The sequence below is a fragment of the Podarcis erhardii genome, assembly GCF_964252035.2.
Source record: "Podarcis erhardii genome assembly, chromosome: Z".
NCBI lineage: Eukaryota > Metazoa > Chordata > Lepidosauria > Squamata > Lacertidae > Podarcis > Podarcis erhardii.
Window position 1 is genome coordinate 32,830,016 of NC_138504.1, and position 26,373 is coordinate 32,856,388.

At 47.2% G+C, this 26,373-nt stretch overlaps 1 protein-coding gene across 1 annotated transcript in view; it reads right to left on the minus strand.

The window, feature by feature from the left end:
- The window catches only part of NOTCH1 (notch receptor 1), a 99,644-nt gene that overhangs the window by 7,129 nt on the left and 66,142 nt on the right, over window positions 1-26,373 (minus strand). Inside the window, exons 17-29 of the mRNA XM_081846864.1 lie at window positions 22,599-22,751; window positions 21,382-21,610; window positions 16,994-17,195; window positions 16,074-16,227; window positions 15,177-15,361; window positions 13,894-14,026; window positions 8,874-9,131; window positions 7,415-7,527; window positions 5,359-5,927; window positions 4,216-4,641; window positions 3,761-3,909; window positions 1,448-1,664; window positions 375-465 (exon numbers count right to left, since the gene is read on the minus strand). Of these exons, the coding sequence (XP_081702990.1) occupies window positions 375-465; window positions 1,448-1,664; window positions 3,761-3,909; window positions 4,216-4,641; window positions 5,359-5,927; window positions 7,415-7,527; window positions 8,874-9,131; window positions 13,894-14,026; window positions 15,177-15,361; window positions 16,074-16,227; window positions 16,994-17,195; window positions 21,382-21,610; window positions 22,599-22,751 (2,879 nt within the window). The remainder of the gene's footprint in view (window positions 1-374; window positions 466-1,447; window positions 1,665-3,760; window positions 3,910-4,215; window positions 4,642-5,358; window positions 5,928-7,414; window positions 7,528-8,873; window positions 9,132-13,893; window positions 14,027-15,176; window positions 15,362-16,073; window positions 16,228-16,993; window positions 17,196-21,381; window positions 21,611-22,598; window positions 22,752-26,373) is intronic.

Sequence of the window (26,373 nt, forward strand, 5' to 3'; positions counted from 1 at the left end):
TGCATAAACCGGTTTTCCAGTATTTCCTGAAAATGGAGAGGCAAAGGGGGAGAAGGCAAGGAAGGAAGGAGCAATGTGCTGATCTTCTGCTGAGGACAAGAAACTTGCTTTTTTAAGACAGGACCAAAGATAGGGGCCTCTTGGTGAAATCAGGCAGGGAGATCTACAGATGCCCATAGGGGCCTTGGCTGTTGTGGGATAGCAAGGTAAGCCTGGGGGGGACCTGGGGGGTGTCAAAAAGTTCCATTGGGCCAGAGATGAGGGAGGGACTCGCAGTGCATACCAAATGCATCCAAACAGGATGGAAGAGACCTATGAATTAGGGAGTGCCTTTAAGGCTGAAACCGCATAGAAACAGCAGCTCGCTGGCTTACCCTGAACTTCTTGGTGTCTAGTGTCTCCTCATCACCCCACTCATTCTGGTTGTCGTCCATCAGGGTCCCATTGGAAGCATTTTTCAAGGGTCTTCATGGAGAAAAAATAGGAAATTGGATCCACCTCTAGAAAAACCAAACTCTGCATTTTTTCACCAAGGGCTAAATGGAGTAATTAAGGATGGTGATGATTTAAAAAGTTTCCCCTGCCATACTTAGACTTGTCCAAGCTGTGCCACACCCTAGGTGACATTTCAGACATCATTTATCAGAGCTGGGCACTGTACATGGGAACTTGCTTAGAAGCTGGAAAATAAGTGAAATTAAGGACCAAGCCTCTCCAAAGTCCTTCCACCAGCCTCAGTGTGCTATTTCTGCCTTGTGTGGATGATGCACCAAATCTGCTTTTTATATATGCCATAAAACCTTGGTGCTACACTTGGAGAAAGCAGACAAAAGCAAATGGGCAGGTTGTGCCCAAACCCAAAAGGATCCTTCTTTCCTCCAAGCCAAAGGAGGACTACAGTAATGGATTTAAGTTAGCCATGCTCATCAATTTCAGTGGGTCTACTCTGTGAAGGGCTAAACCCCTTGCTCTGAACTGCCCGGCCTTCTGGCTTCCACCACCCTTCCCTGGACACTCCACATGTTCATTTCAATGGCCTGGAAAAACTGACACTTAAATTGGGCTCAGAATATCCCTCCCAAAAACATTTTGACACCAAATTTCCCTTCCTCTCCAGCTTGTCATCCAGAGAGCTGTGGCACAGTAAAAATTAAAACCAACTTTTTTAAAATGTGCAGAGTGAAAAGCTAACATCAAGCCTTTGGCAAAACTTTGTGCCCTCTGGATTTTTGCATTACAACTCCCATCAGACCATGGTGGCTGGGACTGATGGGGGTTGTAGTCCGAAACATCTGGAGGGCACCAGGTTGGCGAATAAAAAGAACTATGGTCCCCAACAACAGCAGCAACCCAGGAAGGAGGCGGGAAAGGGCCTTTCCCTCCCTCCCCACCCAACCAAATGGCAACAAAGGAGACCCAGGAAGAGGTGAAGAGGGGGATTACTCACTTCAGCCCCACAGAATCCTCCCCCAGGGGCTCTCTGCGCTTCTTCTTGCTGGACTCGGTCACTTTGAAGCCCTCAGGGAACCAGAGCTGCCCATGTTCCCTCCGCCGCTTGCGCGATGCCAGAACCCCGAAACCAATGAAGAGGAGGAGGAAGACACCAGGCACTACCATGTACATAGGGTACCACTGGGTGCTCTTTTCGGGGTCAGTACTTTCACCTAGGAGAGAATGAGAGGCAGAGTGTGACGAGAGGACCTCGAGTTAAGATGCATCTCTGAATGGAGGCAGAAGGCAAAATGCAGTGAAATTAAGTTAATAAGCTGCCAGCCTGGCTGTGTCTTGATTCTTCCGCCTGCAACCGAACCCCCACCCCTCCCCACTCACTGCCCCCAAACTCCTCCAAAGCCCCCTGGAAAAAAGAAGGTCATTTTTCTATGCTGTTCATCAGAATTGCAAACTGTTTCTGTATCTGCAGCGCTGGAGGGGGAGAGGGTTCCCCCCCTTCCTCCTTTCACGGATAAAGGATTAAGCAAACTTCAAATCATTGCATTCACATTGAGCTGTTAAGTCAAAAGGATTGAAGGGGGATTTGGAAGATGCAAACTTCAACACTCTGCGTGTCACTGATCGATTACAAGGTTTGGGTTGTGGGGTTAACTTTGCGCGCGCTCTCTCTCTCTCTCTCTCTCTCTCTCTCTCTCTCTCTCTCTCTCTCTCCGCCCCCCCCACTCCTTCATCCTCCCCCAGCAGTAATGATTTTGGAATCAGCTATGGATGAGAGAGGGGCGGAACCATCAAGACAGAACTTCGAAGAACTAAAAAAGAGTTAAAGAGATGCCACTTCCTTCTTAAAGAGGAATCAAGTTCTTTTTACGATATTGTTTAAGACAAACATCATACACTGTAACTCTTTTGAATTTATTCCATAAAATTTATATACCATTTGATTGTTGAGGGGGGGAAACACCCAACCCCCCAAAACAACAAAATTACCAGCAAAAAACCCACCATTTAAATCATTCCAAAAATGACTGAAACCAGGAATAGGTTAAAAAGCATATTCTTTTTGGTTCCCACTTAAAATATGTTTGTTGAGGAAAGTCCATCCAGACATTCTGAATGCTGACAAGTGTTTTAATCTGGTTTTTAGCCTACTGTTGATTTTAATTATTTAATATGCGTTTAAATACGTGCTTTAAACTGTCACTTATCTGTATTTCTTAGTCCTTTAATGTTGTAAGGCTTTTATCTTTTTGGAAAATGCTTAGAGCAATGGCTCCAAAATTCTCCCCACCCCCACAAATAGACCACCTGAAAATTGCTGAGGGTCTCAGTGGACCACTGAATTATTTCTCAGCTTGTTGTAGAAACGGAAATGCACCATGCTAGATGCTGTGTGGTTTTTAGCTGCATTCTTAAATTCCTGCCTGCCAGGCAGAAGGCCTTCTTGGTAGTGGCACCCACCCTGTGGAACGCCCTCCCGTCAGCTGTTAAAGAGATGAGCAATTATATAATTTAGGAAACATCTGAAGGCAGTTCTGTATAGAGAAGCTTTTTAAGGTGTAATGTTTTACTATGTTTTTATATAAGCTGGAAGCCACCCAACATGGCTGGGGCAACCCAGTCAGATGGGTGAGGTATAAATAATTTTTTATTATTATTTTACTGCTTCCATGGAATTCTAATTGCAATGCAATAAAATACAACAGAATAAATAAAAGGAAGTGATAAAAACACTCCCTTGGCTCTGCTGTGACAGACCAGCCCCATCAGGCCCCTCCTGCCCCTGGATTGTGCAAGCTGGTTGTTAGAGGACCAACTGTTTAGAAACTGGTGACTGTGTTTTGGTTTTCCTCTTCCCTCCTTGTGCCTTTTCCTTTGTGTATCATGCCTTTTAAAAATTTTTATTTTAAGCCTGTAGGTAGGGACTGCCTTGTTTTGACTGTATGAAAGCTGCTCTGGGAGCCTTTTTGACTGAAGAGCCTGGTACAAATGCTTCAAATAAATAAATGAACAAGAAAGACACAATTAAAAACATTTAATGCAAAGAGTGTGCCATCTCCCATCTCCAACCTCAGATCCACAGGTATGCATGGGTGGACCGCCTGATTGAAGCTCATCCATGGACCACACCCTGGGCAGCCCCGGCTCAAAGCTTTCATTACAATCAAGTGGTATGTAGCTTTTGTAAAAGAAAGTGAAAAACTGCTAGGGGCAAAAGCTGACTGGGGCAGAGGCGGCTCAGCTTCCCAGGATATGCCAGCAGGGCTGCTAACGCATCAGCAGGTGTTTCCTGCACGTGTGGCAGACTTACTCTTAACGGCTTCGATTTTGTATGGGAAGTCCAGGCTGCCCCGCGAGGCCAAAGCACCGAGGAAGGCCGCCACATCTGTGGTACTTTGGAAGCACTGAGAGGAGGACTGGACACACTGGCGATTGTCAATCTCCAGGTGAACGATTGATCTGCAGGTTTTGGAAGAAGAAAAGAAAGTGGGAGTAAGAAGCAATAATCTTGGATGGACAGCTTCCTAGGTTCCTATAAAATTCAGTCCCTTTTTTCAGAATGATGAGGACCAGAATCTTTGTTTTTAGGGGAAGAGCCATGGCTCAGCTACAGAGCACCTGCTTTGTATGCAGAAGGCCCCAATGGCATGTCCAAGTTGGGCCAGGAGAGACTCCATGCCAGACATTCTGGAGAGTCACTGCCAGTCAGTGCAGACAACAACCTCCTCCTCCCTGCTCCCAGAGAGCCCCAGCCGAGCCACTCACCCGCAGATGTCCACATGGTCCATCTCCCTCCTGCGTCTGTCAATGATGGTCTCATACAGCCTAGATCTTATCGTGAAGACAGCATCACTCACATCTGGCCAGCTCGCCAACGACCGCTTGATGTGGTGCTTTTTGAGCTCCTCTGGCTTGCCATAGTAGGGGAATATCATGTACTCGCCCTGCTCATCCTTCTTGAAGACCACATTGGTGTGAAGAATGCGGCTGAGCTCCCGCAGGAAGTTCAAGGAGTTGTTCTTTAGGTTCTCTGGGGAGGTCAGCACCACCACCACTAAAGTGCCGTCCGCCAGCTTTTCGGGAACGTTGTTGGCACAGTCGAGACCGTCCCACTCACACTCCGCGTTGTTGCAGCCCTGGTCACAGTGTCCATCAGAGAAGTGGTCCTTGCAGTACTGGTCGTACAGAGGGCTGTGCAAGCAATGGGGAGAGGAGGAGAGGAGTTGAAAACAAAACTGCCTGGTATCTATAATGCCATTATACAAGTCTATGGTGTGGCCACATTTGGGATACTGTGCACAATTCTGGTTGCTTCAGCCCCACAGTCACTCAGAGCAGGGCCTTTAGTGTGGCTGTCCATCCTTTGGAGCAGCATGCCCGATGAGATATGATAAGCTCCACCATTTGCACTTTTTAGAAACAGCTGAAGGGCCATTTTGTCCCCAAAAGGCTTTCTTCGCTGTATAAATGAGTATCTGACATGAGTGCCCACTGGTTTGGATTTCACTTGTGTTTTTACATAAATTTGTTGTCATTGTCTTTTGAACTGTTTAAATTATATGTAAATTGCCCTGAGATGATGGTTTAGAAGGTGAATAGTAGCTCAAAAATAAAAATGAGAAGAAGAGGAGGAAGAAGGAGAAGGAGGGGTAGAAGAAAGAAGAAACAACCTTTTGCTTCTGGGCCCTCCCTGCTCTTTCCACATACTCTCATCATAAAAGAGCAAACAGGCACATCCTTTAGCCCCAGAAGCAAATCGTTACTGTTACTACTACTACTACTACTACAATTTTATTATCTGCCCTTCCACCTAAAGTCCCAGGGTGGGGACTTACAACAATTAAAACATAACTTTGATATCAAAGTGCATCGTGACCCAATGTAAAAAACAGTTTAAACTCCACTCACTTGCACTGCCCCTCCATCTTCTGGCAGTCGAAACCGTCGTACAGGCAGCCGGTGTTGTTGCACTGGGTGTCACAGCGCCCGTTGTTGAAGTAGTCCCAGCACTGGAGGGACTGGGAGCAGTTCTTCCAGGGGTCGTTGAAATTCAGGGAGCAGTCGCCGCCGTCCCAGCCGCAAGCGTGGTTATTGCACTGGGCGTCACAGATCTTGTTGCCGGCGTGGCTGGCGCACACAGGGATCTCACACTTCTCCTCCAAGGGAGGTGGAGTGATGTTCTGGCCAAGGCCACCTGTGAAGTCGTAGTCCAAGATGTGGCAGTTCAGACCGTTGAACCGGGCTGGGCAGTTGCAGCGGTAGTGGGGCGGCTCCTTGGCAGGCTGGCAGGTGCCCCCGTTGTAGCAGGGGCTGGAGTGGCAGGGGCTGCCAGAGGAGAACTGGCAGGCAGCTCCACTAAAGCCCAGTGGACAGAGGCACCTGGAGCTCTTCTGGGTGGAGATGCAGGTGCCGCCGTTCAGGCACCGCAACGGTCCGCAGCCGTGGGCGTCGTTCTCACACGTGGCACCGTCCCAGTCCTGCAGAGGGCAAAGAGTGGAACGACTGAGACTACTCCAAAGGCAGTAATCAAATCACAGAAAAGTAAAGTGGGAAGGCCTCCAAGGGGTCATTATTATTTTTATTATTATTATCATCTGTTAAACTTATTTGTTGCTTGTTACTTGAAGGTCTCCAATTGACTTACAGTAATACACGCACACACACAAATATTCTCCTCCCAAAAGGGAGGAGAAAAGGGGGGGAATCAATATGCTGTCTAACACAGAGCTTTCCCAACTTTTCATGTTTGTGATACACTTTTTAGGCATGCATCACTTTGCGACACCATAATTCACTTTTCCTAGCAAACCAGAGGTTAAACTAACCCCAGGAGGAGCACGCGTAGTATTCACGTGAGACTCCTACACACCGCAGCCAACACACTAATGTGTCACGATACAGTTTGGAAAGCTCTGTCTAACACAATACATATGAAAAGAAAAAACAAAAAACACACCTGCTATATAAATAACAAACAACATTAACTATTATCGTCAAATAATAAACCAAGAATACACTCACCCACTAATGAGCAGATTTCCTACCCACTAATGAGCAGATTTCACCAACTATTTCTCCAACTTTTAGCTTCACCAACCTGCCCCAAACTCTGTTCTCAGGCCAACTGTTTTATATCAGCAGTGGGTTGGTCAGTGTCCTCCTCCAGGAACTATCCATTATCTCCCTTCAGAGGGGAGCAGCTGCATGGCAAAGCAGGAACGTGGTGGCAAAAGTTTTATCTGCTTTGCCGTTGGTCTGGCTACTGCTTTTGTCCTGCTGGTGGTGGTGGTGGGGGTGCATCTAGCTCAACCCCCTGAATGCTAGAATCCCAGCTAAAGAATGGGCATTACTAACTTAAGTCTGCACATTTTGGTGGGTCCACTCTGAGCAGGACTAGCATTGGTTGCAACCCTAAATTTGCAGTTTATGCTGAAGTCAGTAGAGGTCAGCATACTCTTTACTGATAGCTGCTAATCTCCTAGTGTTCAGATGAGCAGAATCAGTGCCTTTTTTTTTCAGAGATCATGTGCTCCCCTGTCCACACTTGCCTGGCAGGGTTGCATATATATACATGGGAACTTCCACATGTGGAGCAGATGCACTACCTGCTGAACTATGGCCCTTCTCCTAAGAACAAAGCAAGGTTCTAGTCCTCAAAGTTATGAATAAGGGGATGAAGCTCAGTATTGTCTACACTAACTTGCAGGGGCTCTCCAAGGTTTTAGACTCACTGGATGTGCCCAGCTCTTCCTGGGATTGAACCTAGGGATTGAACCTAGGATTTTCTGCATGCAACACAGCTGATTTACCACCAAACTACGGCCTTTCCTCATCCAGCAACTCCTAAGAATCCAAAACAGATGCTGGCTAGGAAGGGGCGCAAATAATCCCACCCAGCCCAAGAGGCTGCTTCCGTCTCTCAACCCCACAGCTCGTCCCCTAAAACCAAAAGCTGACTACACACCGGAGGGCACCTGCAGATGTAGCCGTGCTGTGTGTTGCTGGCCACTGCACAGGTCCCACCGTTCTTGCAGGGCTGGTTCCGGCAGCCGTCTACCACCGTTTCACAGTGACGCCCTGGAAAGGGGATGGAGAAAGCCTCGTCAGGTTGCCCCGCCGTCACCCCCAACATTTCCCCCTGGACCTCTGCAGTAAAACAGCTGCATCTCTCCATCTCTGAAATCTCATGTGCACACTCTTTTACTAGTTAAGGGGGGGGGGGCGATGGATACCTATTGGCTGGAAAGAAGATGTCTATGCCATCAGGGCAGCCCACTCCACCCCATGTATCTTCTCTAGAAAGGGAAAAGTTGAAGATATTAAGAACCTAAGAAGAGCCTGCTGGTTCTGGCCAAAGGCACCCCATCTCATCCAGCATTCTGTTCTCACAGTGGCCAACCAGATACCTTTGGGGGGCCTGGGCACAAGGAAACTCTCCCCTCCTTGTGATTTCAAGCAACTGGTATTCAAAAGCATTTCTGCCTCCAGCTGTGGAGGCAAGAGCACTGCCCTCTTGATTAGCAGAAATCTCTCGCCCTCTGTCTAATCTTTTTTTAAAGCAGTCTAGGTTTGTGGCCATCACTGCCTCCTGTGGGAAGGAGTTTAACTATCATCATCATTTTATTTGTATACTGCCTTTGCACAGTTAAAACTATGTAATTACACAATTACAAAAATGGCCATGAACAATAAGTAAAACACAGGGGGGGAAAGCACACAGCAAACCCAAAAAATTTCCACATAAATGAAAATAAGATCTAAAAACAAGCCTGCAAAAAATTAATACCAGGAACAGCAACAACCTCCACTAAGCAATACCCCAGCACAAGAGTCTGTTCAGCAGCCTCATCTTTTGTAGCCGGGAGTCGTCAGGCAGGGCCCTGGCCCTCCCCCACAGGCCAGGTGGGAAAAGGCAGGGAGTAGGACTCCCAGCTAAGATAGTTTATGCACTTGGGAGAATTCAGGGCAAATAAAAACAAAGTACTTTTTTACACAGTGCATAGATAAACTCTAAAGGGGGGGGGGCAAAGACATGGAGCAGGATAATGCCTACGTTCTCCCTCCACTGTCAGAGCAGAATGCCCCTGAATACAAGCTGCTGGAAACCACCGAAGGAGAAAGTGCTGTTGTATTTGGGTACTGCTTGTGGACTTCCCACTGTAGCACCAGGTTTGGTTAATGTGGGAAAAGGATGCTGAGTTGCCCTGATCCAGCTGAAGATCTCTTCTTATATTCTTACTAGATACAGTCCATGGCTTATAATCTTTGGGTATATGAACCACCTATATTAAACTGCATGTTTGCATTAGGACTGGAGAATACCTTTACTGTCAACATCAGCCAGTAATTCTTAGAGAAAAAGCAAGAGGGGGGGGGAACACCAAAGACCACGTGTTTTTTGGGGGGAGCCTTGTGGTGCTCACCAGAATACCCCAGACGACACTCGCACACGTAGTCGTTGATGCGCTGCACACAGTTCTGGGTTCCTAGCGGGTCACAAGGGTTGGACAGACACTCGTTGACGTCACCCTCACAGCGCTCCCCAACGAAGCCCAGCAGGCAGATGCAGCTGTAGCCCCCTACGCGGTCCACACACCGCCCGTTGTTGAAGCACTTGGGGGCGAAGGTGTTGGGGTCAAAGGGTGGGCTGCAGTCGTCTATGTTGATCTCACAGTGCACTCCTGTAATGGGGAGAGTGATGGGGAGCAGAAGAAGGTGAGAGCTGGATCCCAAGAGGCCTGCTTACAACTTGGCCTAGCATTGATCCATTTTCTTTACATTTCCTGGAGGCACCCCCCAAAACAAATAAATTGAAAACCTGTATTCCTGTACATACACCAAAACTTTTAATAGTATGTATCTGTAAAACACATTTTAATTAAGTGATCCACAAGTACTGTGTCCAGTTCTGGGCACCACAGTTTAAGAAGTTTATTGATAAGCTGGAATGTGTGCAGAGAAGGGAGACCAGGATGATGAAGGGTTTGGAAAAGCCTTATGAGGGAGTTGGGTATGTTTAGCCTGGAGAAGAGACAATTGAGAGGAGATACAATAGCCATCCTCAAATATCTAAAGAGCTGTCCTATGGAAGATGGAGCAAGCTTGTTTTCTCCTACTCTGGAGGGTACGAACCGAACCAAGTGCTTCAAGTTACAAGGTAGGAGATTCCAACTAAACATCGGGAAGAACTTTCTGATGGTAGCATTGGAGAGCTGGAAGGGATCCCAAGAGCCATATACTCTGCAATGCAGGAATATCAACTAAAGCATCCATGATAGATGGCCACTCAACCTCTGCTTAAAACTTCCAATGAAAGAGAGTCCCTCACCTTCCAAGGGAGTCCATTTCTCTGTCAATCAGCTCTTAACATCAGAAAATAAGAGCTGTTCCAACTAAAGACAACCAACCAAACCCTGCCCCACCAACTTCTCTCACTACCAAGGAAATACAGAAAGTGAATACCATGGTACCTCTGGATATGAACAGGATCAGTTCCGGATACCTGTTTGCATCCTGAAGCGAACGCAACCCGCGTCTGCGCATGCAACGAAACCCAGAAGTAATGCGTTCCGTTACTTCCGGGTCACCGCAAAGTGCAACCCAAAAGCGCTCAACCTGAAGCATATTTAAAATGAGGTATGACTGTAGAAAGAGAAACTACTCAGGTGGCACTGCCACAAAAAGCAAATACACTAAGCAAAAGAAAGTAAGTTTTACCACCCCATCCCCCTCTCCCCCCCTTCTCTTCCCCATCCTTATACTGTATACAACACACTAATGCAGCAGTTCTCAACCTGTGGGTCCCCAGATGTTGTTGGACTACAACTCCCATCATCCCTGAGCTCTGGCCTTGCTAGCTAGGAATGATGGGAGTTGTAGTTCAACAACATCTGGGACCCACAGGTTGAGAAATGCAGCAAAACCCGGTAGAAACACGTTCCGTTACTTCCAGGTCACCGCAGAGCGCAACCCAAAAGCACTCAACTTGAAGCATATTTAACCTGAGGTATGACTGTAGAAAGAGAAACTACAGTGGTGCCCCGCAAGATGAATGCCCCGCAAGATGGAAAACCCGCTAAACAAAAGAGTTTTCCGTTTTGGAGGTGCTTCGCAAAACGAATTTCCTATGGCCTTGCTTCACAAGACGAAAATGTCTTGCGAGTTCCTGCGGCCCCCCCTTTCCCCCCTTTTTCTAAGCCGCTAAGCCGCTTATCCACTAAGCCGCTAAAAGCCGCTAAACCGCTAATAGCGCTAATCCGCTAAGCCGTCAATGGGCTTGCTTCGCAAGATGAAAAAAACCCTAGACGAAGAGAATCGTGGAACGGATTCTTTTCGTCTTGCGAGGCACCACTGTACTCAGGTGGCACTGCCACAAAAAGCAAATACACTAAGCAAAAGAAAGTAACTTTTACCACCCCATCCCCCTCTCCCCCCCTTCTCTTCCCCATCCTTATACTGTATACAACACACTAATGCAGCGGTTCTCAACCTGTGGGTCCCCAGATGTTGGACTACAACTCCCATCATCCCTAAGCTCTGGCCTTGCTAGCTAGGAATGATGGGAGTTGTAGTTCAACAACATCTGGGACCCACAGGTTGAGAAATGTGGCAAAACCTGGAAGTAACACGTTCCGTTACTTCCAGGTCACCATGGAGCGCAACCCAAAAGCGCTCAACTTGAAGCATATTTAACACGAGGTATGACTGTAGAAGGAGAAACTACTCAGGTGGCACTGCCACAAAAAGCAAATACACTAAGCATACACTAAGCAAAAGAAAGTAAGTTTTACCACCCCATCCCCTCCCCCCCCTTTTCTTCCCCATCCTTATACAATGGTACCTCGGGTTACATACGCTTCAGGTTACATACACTTCAGGTTACAGACTCCGCTAACCCAGAAATATTACCTCGGGTTAAGAACTTTGCTTCAGGATGAGAACAGAAATCGTGCTCCAGTGATGTGGTGGCAGCAGGAGGCCCCATTAGCTAAATTGGTGCTTCAGTTTAAGAACAGTTTCAGGTTAAGAATGGACCTCTGGAACAAATTAAGTACTTAACCCGAGGTACCACTGTACTGTATACAACACACTAATGCAGTGGTTCTCAACCTGTGGGTCCCCAAATGTTGTTGGACTACAACTCCCATCATCCCTGAGCTCTGGCCTTGCTAGCTAGGAATGATGGGAGTTGTAGTTCAACAACATCTGGGACCCACAGGTTGAGAAATGCGGCGAAACCTGGAAGTAACGCATTCTTTTACTTCCGGGTCACCGCGGAGCGCAACCCAAAAGCACTCAACTTGAAGCATATTTAACCCAAGGTATGACTAGAAAGAGTACCTACTCAGGTGGCACTGCCACAAAAAGCAAATACACTAAGCAAAAGAAGGTAAGTTTTACCACCCCATCCCCCTCTCCACCCTTCTCCTCCCCATCTTTATACTGTATACAACACACTAATGCAGCAGTTCTCAACCTGTGGGTCCCCAGATGTTGGACTACAAGTCCCATCTTCCCTGAGCTCTGGCCTTGCTAGCTAGGGGTGATGGGAGTTGTAGTTCAACAACATCGGGGACCCACAGGTTGTCTCATAACAAATGTGATTGATCAGTAGAAAGCACAACCTGGAAAAAGAGACAATGCACGTACTTTTGTAAACCAAGAAAATCTTTAATAAAAATCATTTTTAAAAACGAAAGAAAGTAAAAGCTGGAAAAATGAAACAATAGTGTGTAGGTTTATCACCCACCCTCTCCCCTCCCCTCTCTCCACCTCCCTCTGGATATTGTCTTACACTGAACATAAACTAAAAGACTTTATAATCTGAACAACAAAAAAGAGACATTGCATGGTTTTTTGTAGTCAATGAAAAACTTTAATAAAAATTATTTTAAAAAGAAAGGAAGTAAGAGCTTTTCAACAGTGGAACTGACTCCAAAGGGTGGTAGATTCTCCTTCCTTGGGAGATTTTCAAGCAAAGTTTGGATGCTTTAGTTGACATTCCTGCATTGCAGGGGGTTGGACTAGATGCCCCTCAGGGTCCCTTCTAACTCTTCTATAATTCTAAGTTAGTATACACCTTTGGGACTAATCATTAGTTTTCTGTGGAATTAGTGAATGAAATAAAGCTCCACTGTTCTCCTGCAGAGGCATATCTATGCTTTGTTCCTCTTGCCAGCCTTAATTTGTGAACCAATTTTTCTTTAAGGGCCATACACTCTTTCAGGTTTGCACATTTTAAGTCCTTCCAGACTGCAGCTATCACCCTGTGTGCAGCTACTAATAGAAATCCAATTAGTGGTTTATTCATCAAGTCCTGATACCCACTTAAACCCATATTCAGTAACGCTGACAACACACCTGAGGGCACCTGCAGATGTAGCAGTGCCATGCCGATGAGTCATTTTACTTATCTCTAATTAAACACTTGTTCTCTAAAAATTTCCACCAGGTACATTCACCAAAAATGCCAACCAATACCCCTGCCTCCACACTCTTGGCAGCACATATGTGAAGCAGCTTTATAAAAACAATTTGTTCCTTCTTTCTCTCAAGACCCTCCCAAATTCATAGCAATGGGACCATCTTGCGTGGATTCAAAGGCATGGAGGTATTTGTCCAAATGTGCATCACAGGGTTGTTTTGTGAACTGAGGGGAGAGAACTACAAAGGTGGCACTGAGAGTCTTGGAGGAAAGGTGGAATGTTCAACATAGTCATAAATACACAAATAAGACAATCCAGCTGCCAATCCAATGGCATTCCAGTCAGCTTCCTCGAAATAAGGTCCCATGAAAACAGCAAAGGGGAACACGAGTGGGGAGTAGCAATGTATTTCACTTTCAATCAAGGCAAGACCCTTCCCCTGCAAAAAGTCTAGATAGAACACTGTGCCCCTTCTCCCGGCAAGTTGCTGAATACCCCTCCCACACCTTCTGAGACGGACACACACACACACACCCCTTTGCAAAAATGTGTGTAGGGGGAAGCTATTGAGTCAGCTCTATATGCAAAGTCTCCCAACCGGCATTCAACCTGCACTTCATGCTCTACCACTTAACCAAAATCTCAATCCTCACTGGGTTTTCAATAAATTTGGGGTTTAAATAGGAACATTAGCAAGCTGCCTTGTACTGAATCAGACCATTGGATCCATCTAGCTCAGTACTGTCAACACTGATCAGGAGTAACAATCCAGGATTTCTACCAGGGAAGGAAGGGTCTTTCTCCAGCCCTACCTGGAGATTCTGCTGAGCACTGAACCTGGGACCTTCTGCATTCAAAAGCAGACACCCACTGAACTGATGACTTTTAAGCCAATACAGAACAGACTGATAGAAATACTGGAGCCCTCCACCCCCCCCTCAATCAAGTGGGACACCCCTAAAGACTGGGTCTTTCCCTACCTGCCCATGCCCCTGCTTCCACCCAAACCCACATTTACCTTGAGTCCCTCGGGGACAAGAGCACTTGTAGGTGTTGATGAGGTCGATGCAGGTCCCTCCGTTCTGGCAGGGGTGGGAAAGGCACTCGTTGATCTCCTCTGAGCAGTTGATCCCGTGGTAGCCAGCAACACACTACAAGGAAAGGTAGTCCAATATTCCCGAGTTGAAATGAGTTCTAGGGGGGTAGGAGGATTTCCTCCTTCCCACCTTGGAAGGCAGCCCCTCAAAAGGGAGCCCACAATGGAAAATGCCAAAACCAACTTGTAGTATATTTTTTAAAATGCAACCAGATGAAAAATAGACAAACTGTACCGTCCTCAAATCACCCACCCCACCAAAAATGGCTAGTGCCTGAGCTGCTGTAATGTCACAGGAGCTGCAAGCGTACGAGCTGCTGGAGGGTCAGGTTCGCAAGGACTGGCCAAGACTGAACTGTGCAATCTTGCCGCGGGAAGTGGAGAAAAAAATTGGGGGCTGAGACTGGGGTGGGGACTTTGGGTGGGCATGGCATGGTGTGCTGGGAATATTTCTGAAGCTCATGGTCAAACAATTATCAAGGCTGCTTAGACATAATAAAAAATACTTGCATTACTTGGCCTTTCATTAAGAAAAGCCAAAAGATGTTTAGGTGAACTCCACTGTGAAGTAGCATTACGATTTCAGCTAGCTTTGAAGTCCGCAAGGGAAGCACCCAAATGTTCTATCATGCAAGAGCTTATGAGGCTGCCTCTGTCCGCTGAAATGCATTACATTGACTGGGAAATGGAGGCTGGCACAAGCAGGGACAAAGGTGCTGCCTTCTACCCAGCCAGACTGCCGAATCATAGGACTGTAGAGTTGGAAGGGACCCCAAGAATCATCTAGTCCAACCGCATGCAGTGCAGGAATCCCAGCTAAAACATCCCTGACAGGTGGCCCTCCAATCTCTGCTTCTAAGCCTCCAGTGAAGGACAGCCCTCCATCTTTTAACTAGCTTTTGCCAGACGTGCTGGCAGGGAGTGAACCTGGGATCTTTTGTTGGCATAGGAGATGCTCTGCTACCAAGTTACGATGTACCCCTTTCCCTGGAAACTGTGGCTTCTTTGCAGGGTGGCTGTAGACTACCCAGCAATCTGGAAATATCTATGATGGAGGCATGTCCTGTACTTCATTCTGATGTTCCACCACATCTCAGGACATGTACCCAGCTCCGCTGGCAATGCACAAACCCAGGCAAAGGAGGGTTCACCCTGTGTCCCCTGCCCCCCCCCCACGCCACCTCGCTTCTGAGCACCAACCGTACCTCACATGAGTAGCCCCCTAGGTAGTCTGTGCAGGTGGCCCCGTTCTGGCACGGGTTGGGGGAGCACTCATCCACCTGCTCCTCGCAGTAGCTGCCTGTGTAGCCGGCCTGGCACTGGCAAGAGTGGGTGTTGCCCCTGTCCACACAGAGCCCAGAGTTCCTGCATAGGTGCACCACCTCGACACCTGCAAAGGTATAGGAGGGAGGTCAGGTACAAGTAACAGGTGTGGGTGTGTGGGAGAACGCCTCCTCAGTGATGTCTACTCCCAGACCATGGAACACCCTCCCAAGAGAAGCCAGACCGGCTCCTTCCTTGTCACAATTCCACAGGTGAAGACTGTTTTTATTCCAGGAGGCTTTTAGGAAATAACTGTTTTTTTAAAGGAATGGGTGTTTCTATATGGTGTTCATCCTCATTATCATCATCATCATCTGTCATGTGCTTCTTATTGGAGGTCCCCCCCCCCCCCGTTGGGAGTTTAATTTGCTTTTAAACAATTTTTAAAATATGTTTTTAGCTTTTTGTATTTTATCTGTGTTGTTTAAATTTGTGTAAGCTGGTCCCTAAGAGCCGGAAGAAATCTGTTTATGTATGCAACTACAGCAGCTCGGATTTTGTCTGTGTGTGTGTGTGTGTGTGTGTGTGAGAGAGAGAGAGAGAGAGAGAGAGACATAGCTGTAATATATAAAAAAAATATAAACCAATAAACACCTCACTGCAACAACTATCAAATACTGAACCACTTCAAAACGAAATGCCAAACACCAATCTATGCATCTGGCTGGGGTCAGCCACCCCTCACCGGGTCCTGCCCTGGCCGGAGTCTGCTCCCAGGACAGACCAAAGAGGGAAGACAGAGGAAGGGGAACACAGCAAGCAGGATGGGGCCTTCTTACCTTGCTGCCGTGCAGCCACCTCACAGGAGACATTGGGGACATCGCAGTAGAGTCCAGTCCAGCCACTGGTGCACTCGCAGCGGTACAGGTTGTCTGTCTGCCAGCACTTTCCGCCGTTCTTGCAGGGTGAGGAGTCACACCAACGCACCAGGTTCTGGGGGCGAAGAATCAGAAGGTTTGTGGGTGCAACAGCACCAGGGCCAGGGTAGGGTGGTACGGAGAAGGGGCTTTGTGGGTTCAACCCTGAGCAGCTGGTTGAAGGACACGGCCCTGAAGATGCCAGGGTGGAGGGGAGTCAACAGCCCTTCCAAGTGCCATGTGATTCCTACTGCTGGCAGCCAGCATAGCCATGGATGTTGATGACAGGAGTTGTAGTGCAGCAACACGGTTTCCCATGGCTAAGCAATGTTTTGTTGTGTTAGCCATGGTTTGGCTCAGCAAACCACAAATCATCTCACAGACAAGCAAGGCCACAGTTTGTTTCACCATGCTTGGTTTCCCCAGCTGCTCTTGCAATGTGACTTTGGGGTTGTCAAAGAACCAGAGTTAAGCAAGGCTGATGGGGAATGCACAGAATGCTGAACTATCCTTAAGCCAGCAGTGTACCTTGACTTCACATCATGGTTTGTTGCCAGGTGAAATGAAACACTGTTAAGTTTGCCAGGTGGGGTTCAGACAGTCAAACAAACCATTGGCAAGCTAAACAAACCATGAGTTTGTGCTGGATGCGAACTAGGGCTGCTGCCTCTCTGCTCTGACCTCAACACTTCAGCCATTTGTTCCTCACTCTGTGAGCCCACCCACCCCAAGCCCCCAGTGAAACAACAGAAGCAAATGAACTGGGAAAGGCAAGTCCCACTCAAGGTCAGGCTCTGCAGGCAGAACTGGTTCGGCATCCAGTGGGGTCTTGGCCCCCTTACCTGACAACTGAGGCCAGTGTAGCCCTGAGGACAAGTGCACTTGTAGGTGCCGTAGCTATCCTGGCAGGTGCCGCCATTCAGGCAGGGTTTGGAATCACACTCGTTGATGTCATGCTCGCAGTAGATTCCCGTGAAGCCAGGTGGACAGACACAGGTGAAGGTGTTGATGCCGTCCACACACGTGCCCCCATTGAAGCAGGAGCTGAGGGGCAGAAGGAAACTGGCTGTGCCATCAAAGCTCTCCATTGGAAACTGCCTTATAGCAAAAGCCAGAATGCTGGGTCCGTATAGTGCAGTACAGAGTACACTGACCACCACCAGCAATGGCTCTCCAGGGTTTCAAACAGGGAGTTTTACCCAGCCTGACGGAGTTGCCATTGGGGATTTAACTCAAGACTCTTTCCATGCAGAGTGTGTGCTCTACCATTGAGCCCTTTCCCCAAAATGTAAAATAGTATTCTAGATCTCATGATTTTGAATGAAGGGCTGAATTACATAGGAAGCTGCTTATACCTAGTCATACCATTAGGTTCACTTGGCTCAGTAGTGCCTACACTACTGGCAGCAGCAGTAGCTGTCCAGGGGTTTCAGACATATCGAGTTTTTAGGGGAGGAGTGAAAAATGGCATTTTGGGTGCTTCTATGCTTAGTTGAGATTCCTGTATTGCAGGGGGTTGGACCAGATGACCCTCAGGGTGCCTTCAACTCTACACTTTTATGATTCTACAGCTGCAAAGTTAGTCCACAGCCAATGTCTGCTGAAATCTCAGAAGCCAGAGAGAGCAACAAAGCAAGATCCAGTATGGTGTAGTGCTTAGAGTGTTGGACTCAGACCTGGGAGACCAGGGTTCAAATGCCCACTCCACTTGGCCATGGAGCTCACTGGGTGATCTTTCTCTCAGCTTTCTCTCAGCTCTAACCTATCTCACAAGGTTGTTGGGGAAGGTAAAATGGGCTGAAGGATTACCACGTACCCCAACTTTAGCTCCTTGGAGGAAAGGTGGGATATAAATGCAGTAAGATAAATGAAAGTAAATTAATGTTAAGGAAGACCTGTGCCATGTTTGTCTTCCTGCAGGAGAACTTGCAAAGCTACACTTGTAGCAAGTGCAAACTGGTTGGCTTGCTGGAAGAGAAGGTACAACAACCTGAGGTCCAAATAGTCAACACTTCGAGGTATAGGGCAAGATGCAGACTTTCGCGATAGAGCTGAGTGGACTGTGACAGAACAGCAACACAGGTGCCCCAAGGGAGGAGGAAGATTGCTCATGGCAAGAGACCAACCCCTGGAGGAACGTGACGCACACAAGTAGGACTGTCAGGAACCATGCTGTGTCATTAGAACTGTGAAATCGGTTCCATGCTCTCACCAAGGACACTGATTCTGGGGCAGAAGAGTTAGTACAGCAGTTACGGAACTTAGAATATACTAAGGTAGCTGTGAAAGGTACAGTGCACATAATGATTCCTGTCACCCCCAATAGGAGGAATAGACAGGAGGAGATGGACTTGGGAGGTTTTTTTCCATTCTTGATCTAACCCTTTCAGATCCAAGGCTACTGGTCACGAATGAGTATGCTGATAATCCACCTGATACCTTCCAAGGAAATGATCTTGGGAGAAAAGGAATTGCATTCTGGCGAAGGCAAGAGGAGGAGGAGGAAGTACTAGAACCATAAGGTTCCTGCCTTTGTAACCTATTCCAGTAATATCCAGATCAGCTCGAAGAGACGAGAGGGGAAGACTCAAGAACAGCAGCTGCAGACCTTAGAACACTCCAAGGCGATTTTGGAAAGCACAGTGTACAGAACGATTCCTGCCACTCCCCAGAGGAGGAAGAGACTGTTGGTGGTAGTAAGTGGCAAGAGGCAATAGTTTTCAGAGGAAACAGGATGTCCCAAGAGGTGTCTTCCAGGTGCAAAGATTTGCAATGTGACAGAGAACTTGCCAAGTCTTATAAAGCCCACTGACCACAACTTTAACATATAGCAAGGGACTATGAGGCTGGGCAGGAAGCTGAAGAGCCTTGGGGCACAGGTTGTCTTTTCATCACTTCTTCCTGTGGAAGATCATGGCCCAGGAAAAGAGGAAAATACTGGAAGTAAACCACTGGCTGTACAGGTAGTGTCATCAGGAAGGGTTTGGCTTCTTGGATCACCATCTCTGCTTCTTTGAGGAAGGACTTCTGGGTCGTACCTGACAGCGGCTGGCAAAAATGTGTTTGGTAAGAGTCTAGCATACCTGATCAGGAGAGCTTTCAACTAGATTCTGAGCGGGAGGGCAGACAGCATTACAGGTGGCAGAAGAACACCTGGTACTGGGGATAGTAGCTTCATTGGTGCACAAGAAATTGAGGTGGTGCTTGCCCTGCTAAAGGGCAAAGTACCAGAGGAAGGAAGCAACTGGAGGGAATGATTCATGGTTCCAGTTGTCTCTGCACAAATGCAGAGCATGAGAAACAAACAAGACGAATTGGAGCTTTTAATGCAGGATGGCAAATATGACCTGGGAAGCATTACTGAAACCTGGTGGGATGAGACTCATGACTGAAATGCAGGAATTGAGGGGCATAAACTGTTCAAAAGGAATAGACCAAACAGGAAGGGAGGAGGAGTAGCATTATATGTAAAGGATGTCCAAACTTGTGAATAAATCAATGACCTGCAGCACGGAAAGCATATTGAGAAAATACGGGTAAACACTGTAGGAGAGAGAAACAATACTGATCTTACTATGGGGGCTTTCTATAGACCACCAGGTCAGACTGAAGACTTGGATGGTGCCTTCCTAGAGCAGATTACTAAACATTCAAAAAGGAGAGATAAAGTAGTAATGGGAGACTTCAAGTACCCCATATCTGTTGGAACTCAAACAATGCCAGGAATGTAAGGTCCAACAAATTCCTCCACTGCATTGCTGACAATTTCATTTCCAAGAAGGTGGCAGAAGTAACAAGAGCATCATCTATCTTGGACCTGGTCCTCACCAACAGGGAGGAACTAATCAAAGAAGTGGAAGCGTTTGGAAACTTGAGAGAAAGTTTCATGACACAGAGGCAAGGGAAAGCTGAGTGTAGCGAGACATGCACTCTGGACTTTAAGAAGGCTGATTTCAAAAAGCTTAAGGAGCTACTGGGTGAGATCCCATGGTCAGAAATACTCAAAGAGAAGGGAGTCCAAGATGGGTGGGAGTTTATTAAATGAAATATTGAAGCTCCAAATGCAGAAAATTCAAACAAGAAAGAAAAGTTGGAAGTATCTAAAGAAACACTGGTGTGGCTGCATAAGGAGCTTACAGATGAGCTGAGATTTAAGAAGGGCATGTATAAGAAATGGAAGAAAGAGGAAATCACAAAGGAAGAGTGTACACAAGTAGCCAACAGTTGCAGAATGAATGGCAGGTTCTGCACTTAGGCAGGAAGAACTAGCTGCACAAAGAGAAGATAGGGAACACCTGGCTTACTAGTAGTACATGTGAAATGGGTCTATGGGTCTTGGTGGACCACAAGTTTCACTTGAGCCAACACTGTGATGCAGCAGCAAAAAAAGCTAATGCTATTCTAGGCTGCATCAACAGAAGTATAGTCTCGAGATCAAGGGAAGTAACAGCCCCGGAAGCCAACCAGGCAGTCACAGAAAAAGACATTGCCTTTTTTTATTCTGCCTTGATCAGACTACATCTGGGATACTGTGTCCAGTTTTGGGTGCCACAATTTAAGAAGAATGTTGACAAGCTGCAGCATGTGCAGAGGAGGGCAACCAAGATTATAAAGGCTCTGCAATCAAAGCCTTATGAGGAACAGTTGAAGTAGCTGGATATGTTTAGCCTGGGAAAGAGGAGACTGAGAGGGGATATGATAGCTATCTTCAAATATATAAATGGCTGTCACATGGAAGATGCAGCAAGCTTGTTTTCTCCTGCTCTGGAGGGCAAGACTTGAACCAATGGCTTCAAGCTACAAGAAAGGAGATTAAGGAAGAATTTACAGTAAGAGCTGTTTGACATTGGAACGGACTCCCTTGGGAGGTTGTGGACTGTCTTTCATTAGAGGTTTTTAAGCAGAGTGTGGATTGCCATCTGTCATGGATGCTTTAGTTGAGATTCCTGCAAAGCAGGGGGGTGGACTAGATGACCCATGGGGTCCCTTCCGACTTTATGATTCTAAGGCCATTTGATTAGGGTCCAGAGCCCTCTTGCCCATCACCAGAGTAGACTATGCAAAATAAAAATTTGCAAGTGATGGGTGTGATTTATACCAACACTGCGGTGTGCAGAATGTTGGTTCTCTTGGGATGAACCATCCCCACTCACACACAGGAGCATGACTATAGCCAAGCACATTGTTTTTAAAAAATGACTTCCAACGTTATTTCTGGCTCCTGAATTACCTTTCTGTGCAGTCGGGGGTGTTATGCTCGCAGTGGATCCCGCTAAAGCCAGAAGGGCAAGTACAGGTGTAGCTGTTGACACAGTCCGTGCAGTTGGCGCCATTCTTGCAAGGGTTGCTGGCACACTCGTCAATGTCCTCCTCACACTTGGGGCCCCGGAAGCCAGCGAGGCAGTCACAGAAAAAGGCATTGATGCCATCGGAGCAGGACCCGCCGTTGTGGCAAGGATCTAGAGGTAGTGGGGAAAGGGGCAGCGATGGACTCTCATTCCATGGGGCTGATGGTTTTTTTAATTATTTTTTTGAGGCTGCCTTGGCCTCTGCAAAACTTCCCACATTCTTTCCTAAACCTTCTGTGTGAACTGAACGCACAATTCTCCCCAGCCTTTGATAACGCAGTGCCCTGTTATTTGTTTATCTAGTTAATAATAAACAAAATAAATCAAAGATAAAGCTTACAGAAACACTGCTGCAGATGGCTGCAAACTGTACACAGCTGAACATTATCACTGAACAGTCTTCCAAAACATTACAAAAAATGCCCATTTTCCCATGAAACCTGTTTTCCTGGCTTTAGATGTAGCCTTTTGTAGTAAGTTAGCATATCATAGTTACTGCGGAGCAAATGTTCTCAGTTCTTTCAGACATAGCAGGAGATAGGCTTCTCCAACCCCCAACCCAAATTTTGAGCTATTACAATCTTAGTTAACAGTTAAAAAGTTAAACACTATTTCTTGATCATTTTCCAGAAGAACATCTTTTACATTAACCAAGCAGAAATATTTTATGTTCGAAGGGTATATGATTTCCTCACATAGCAGAGATCTTATTAGCCTGAATGAGTTTCCAGAATATTTATATTTGAGAACAATTCCAATATGTCAATGAATTTTCACAAGACCTCCCATTCCTCATGTTAAGAACACCAGAAGAGCATGCAGGATCAGGCCAAAAGGCCCATCAAGTCCAGCATCCTGTTCTTTTCTGTTCCAATCAATCCTTCTTTCCAGGGAGCTCTGGGAAATTGTAAATCTGGGAAGGAATAGAGGGGTCCTCTTAACAACTCTCAGCACTCCTTTATAAACTACAGCTCCCTGGATTCTTTGGGGAAAATATTGACTGTTTAAAGTGATGTGCAGCAGTGCTTTCAATATATGGTGCAGATGGGGTCCAGGTCTCCTAGGGCAACCCACTCCCCAGCCTCCTTGAGGCTCTTACTAGGCTGGCAGTCATCGACGTCCGTCTCGCAGGTGTTGCCTGTGAACCCAGGTTTGCAGACACACCAGTAGCTACCGTTCGTATTCTGACATGCGGCACCATTCCGGCAAGGGCTCTTCACGCACTCGTTGATGTCGATCTCACAGGTTTGCCCTGAGAAGGCAATTTGAATGGATATTTATTTTTTACATATTTCATAAAATTTACAGAGTTTGATTGCTAAAAAAAAGAAAGAATCTCAAATGAGGCTTATGAAGATTAAACAATAAAATTGCCACTAAGAAAAGTAGCGATATTTTAAGACATACAAAAATTGAAAACAACAATAGATTAAAAACAGATAAAAACTTGTACCGACTTCCTAAACATCTGGACAGGATGGCCTAAACAAAATGGTTTTGGCAGGTAGTAAAGGAAGGAAAGTGCCTGCCTGACATCAATAGGCAAGGAGTTCCAAAGTGTAGGTGCTGCCATACTGAAAGATGGGAGCTCTTACAAATTTGGAAAGGGTATTATGTGGCAACTGTAACAGTGCCAGTTCTGCTGACCGAAGCACCATAAACTAAGAAAGAAATCTTTGTCACTCATCACAGTATAGGTGTCTTTCTGAGATACTGAAGGAAGCTTAAGATTAATGGAGTACAAATTTAATAAACAAAACGATCAAGGGGATGGAGCGACTCCTCTATTAAGAAAGCTTGCAGCATATGGGGCTTTTTAGTTTGCAAAAAAAGGCAAGGAAGGGGTGACATGACAGAAGTTTATCAAATGAAGAAAGTGGGCAGAGAAAAGCTTATCTCCCTTTCTCAGGACACTAGAACTCATGGATATCCAATGAAGCTGAGTGTTTGAATATTCAGGATGGATAAAAGAAAGCCTTTCTTCGCACAGTGTATAGTTTAAACTGTGGCACTCACTCAAACAGGAAGCAATAATGGCCACCAACCTAAAATGGCTTTAAAAGAGGATTGAACAAATTCATTGAGAAGGCCATCAATGGCTGCTAGCCACAATGGCTGTGCTCTTCCTCCATAGATGGAGGCAGCAATGCTACTGAATATTAGTTGCTGGAAACGGCAAGTGGGGAGAGTTTGCACCAGGTATCCTATTGGGAAGACCCAGTTCTCTGAGTGCATGTTCTGGAAGTTGGGCAACAGGGGCAGTATAGGATTCCTAATGGTGTACCGACCTCTCTGCTGCACCAAGGATTCCCTGCCCGAGCTGCTTCAGGTCGTGGCGGACATGCTCCTGGAGACACCTAGCTTGGTTGTCCTGGGGGATTTTAACATCCATGCCGACACGACCTTACAAGGGGCTGCTCGGAACTTCGTGGAAAGCATGGCCTCCATGGGGCTGTCCCTGAATAAGTCTGGCCCAACTTATAGCCGTGGACATGCCTTAGACTTGGTGTTCACCTCTACGGACGTTGGTGATCTATCACTAACTAAAAGCGAAACAAAAGAAGTGCCATGGTCAGATCACTTCCTGGTGCAACTGGACTTCTCCGCAGCCCTTCCCCTCTGCAGGGAGGTGGGACTGATTCGGATGGTCCACCCCCACCACTTAATGGATCCAATTGATCCAATTGGCTTCCAGAGAGTGGTAGGGGATGTTTTATACCAAGTTGATGGCCTTTCAGCCGATTCCCTGGAATGCGGAGTTAACCAGGGCTATTGACTGGCTCCGAAGCGCCCTCTCTGATTGCATGGAGCCCGGATAGCCCCGTGGTTTTCCCCGGAGCTGGGGGCGATGAAACAATCATTGAGACAGCTAGAGCGCCAGTGGCAGAAAACTCATTCTGAATCAGACCGGACACGGGCTAGAGCTCAACGTCGAGCCTACCAAGTGGCAATGGTGATGGCAAAGAGGGCCTTCTTCACCACTTCTATTGCATCTGCAGAAAACAGCAGCTGGAGACTGTTTGAGGTGGTTCGCAATTTAGCAGAACCACCTGCTCCATCGGGGCCCAGTACGGGCCACATGATCTCCTACAATGATTTTGCAAAGTTTTTTGCAGATCAAGTCGCTCAGATTTGGGAAGAGGTAGACTCCACCGTGGGAGCATGGCCGGGGCGGGAGAGTGCTAGAGCCCTGTCTAGTCAAGTTGAGTGGGATCAATTCCAATCTGTTACCTCTAAGGATGTAGACAGGCTGCTTGGACCAGTGAAACCAACCACCTGTCTCCTTCATCCTTGCCCATCCTGGTTTATAAAAGCTAGCCGGGAAGGGCTGGGCAATGGGCTTCGCGGGGTGGTGAATGCTTCTGTCTGTGAGGGAGCATTCCCAGACCTGCTGAAAGAGGCGGTTATCAAACCGCTTCTTAAAAAAACATCTTTAGACACTGCTAATATGGCCAACTATCGCCCATTCTCAAATCTTCCATTCTTGGGTAAGGTGATTGAGAGAGTGATTGCTGAACAACTCCAGGCACGCCTGGAAGAAGCAGACCATTTGGATCCCTTCCAGTCGGAATTCAGGCCTTATCATGGAACTGAAACTACCTTGGTCACACAGGTCGATGATCTCTGGCAGGCTAGGGACAAAGGTGAGAGCTGTTTCTTAGTTCTGCTGGATCTCTCAGCGGCTTTTGGCACCAACAACCATAACATCCTTCTGAACCGCCTAGAGGGGCTGGGAGCTGGGGGCACTGTTATACAGTGGTTCTGCTCCTTCCTCTTGGGCCGCGTTCAGAAAGTGGTGGTGGGGAGTATGTGTTCAGACCCCTGGGCTCTCACTTGTGGGGTGCCTCAGGGTTTTGTCCTCTCCCCCATGCTTTTCAACATCTACATGCAGCCGCTGTGAGGGATCATCAGGGGGCTGGGCTGGGTGTTCAACAGTATGCGGATGATACCCAGCTCTACCTCTCTTTCAAATCAGAACCAGTGAAGGCGGTGAAGGTTCTGTGTGAGTGTATGGAGGTGGTTAGAGGATGGATGGCGGCTAACAGATTGAGGTTGAATCCTGACAAGACAGAAGTACTGTTTTGAGGGGACAGGAGGCAGGTGGGTGTGGAGGACTCCCTGGTCCTGAATGGGGTAACTGTGCCCCTGAAGGACCAGGTGCGCAGCCTGGGAGTCATTCTGGACTCACAGCTGTCCATGGAGGCGCAGGTCAATTCTGTGTTCAGGGCAGCTGTCTACCAACTCCACCTGGTACGCAGGCTGAGACCCTACCTGCCCGCAGACTGTATCGTCAGAGTGGTGCATGCTCTAGTTATCTCTCGCTTGGACTACTGCAATACGCTCTATGTGGGGCTACCTTGAAGGTGACCCGGAAACTACAACTAATCCAGAATGCAGCAGCTAGACTGGTGACTGGGAGTGGTCGCGAGACCATGTAACACCGGTTTGAAAGACCTACACTGGCTCCCAGTACATCTCCAAGCACAATTCAAAGTGTTGGTGCTGACCTTTAAAGCCCTAAACGGCCTCGGTCCAGTATACCTGAAGGAGCATCTCCACCCCATCGTTCTGCCCAGACACTGAGGTCCAGCACCGAGGGCCTTCTGGCAATTCCCTCACTGTGAGAAGCAGGCAGGGAACCAGGCAGAAGGCCTTCTCGGTAGTGGCACGCGCCCTGTGGAATGCCCTCCCACCAGATGTCAAAGATAAAAACAACTACCAGACTTTTAGAAGACATCTGAAGGCAGCCCTGTTTAGGGAAGCTTTTAATGTTTAATAGGTTATTGTACTTTAATATTCTGTTGGAAGCCGCCCAGAGTAGCTGGAGAAACCTAGCCAGATGGGCGGGGTATAAATAATAAATTATTATTATT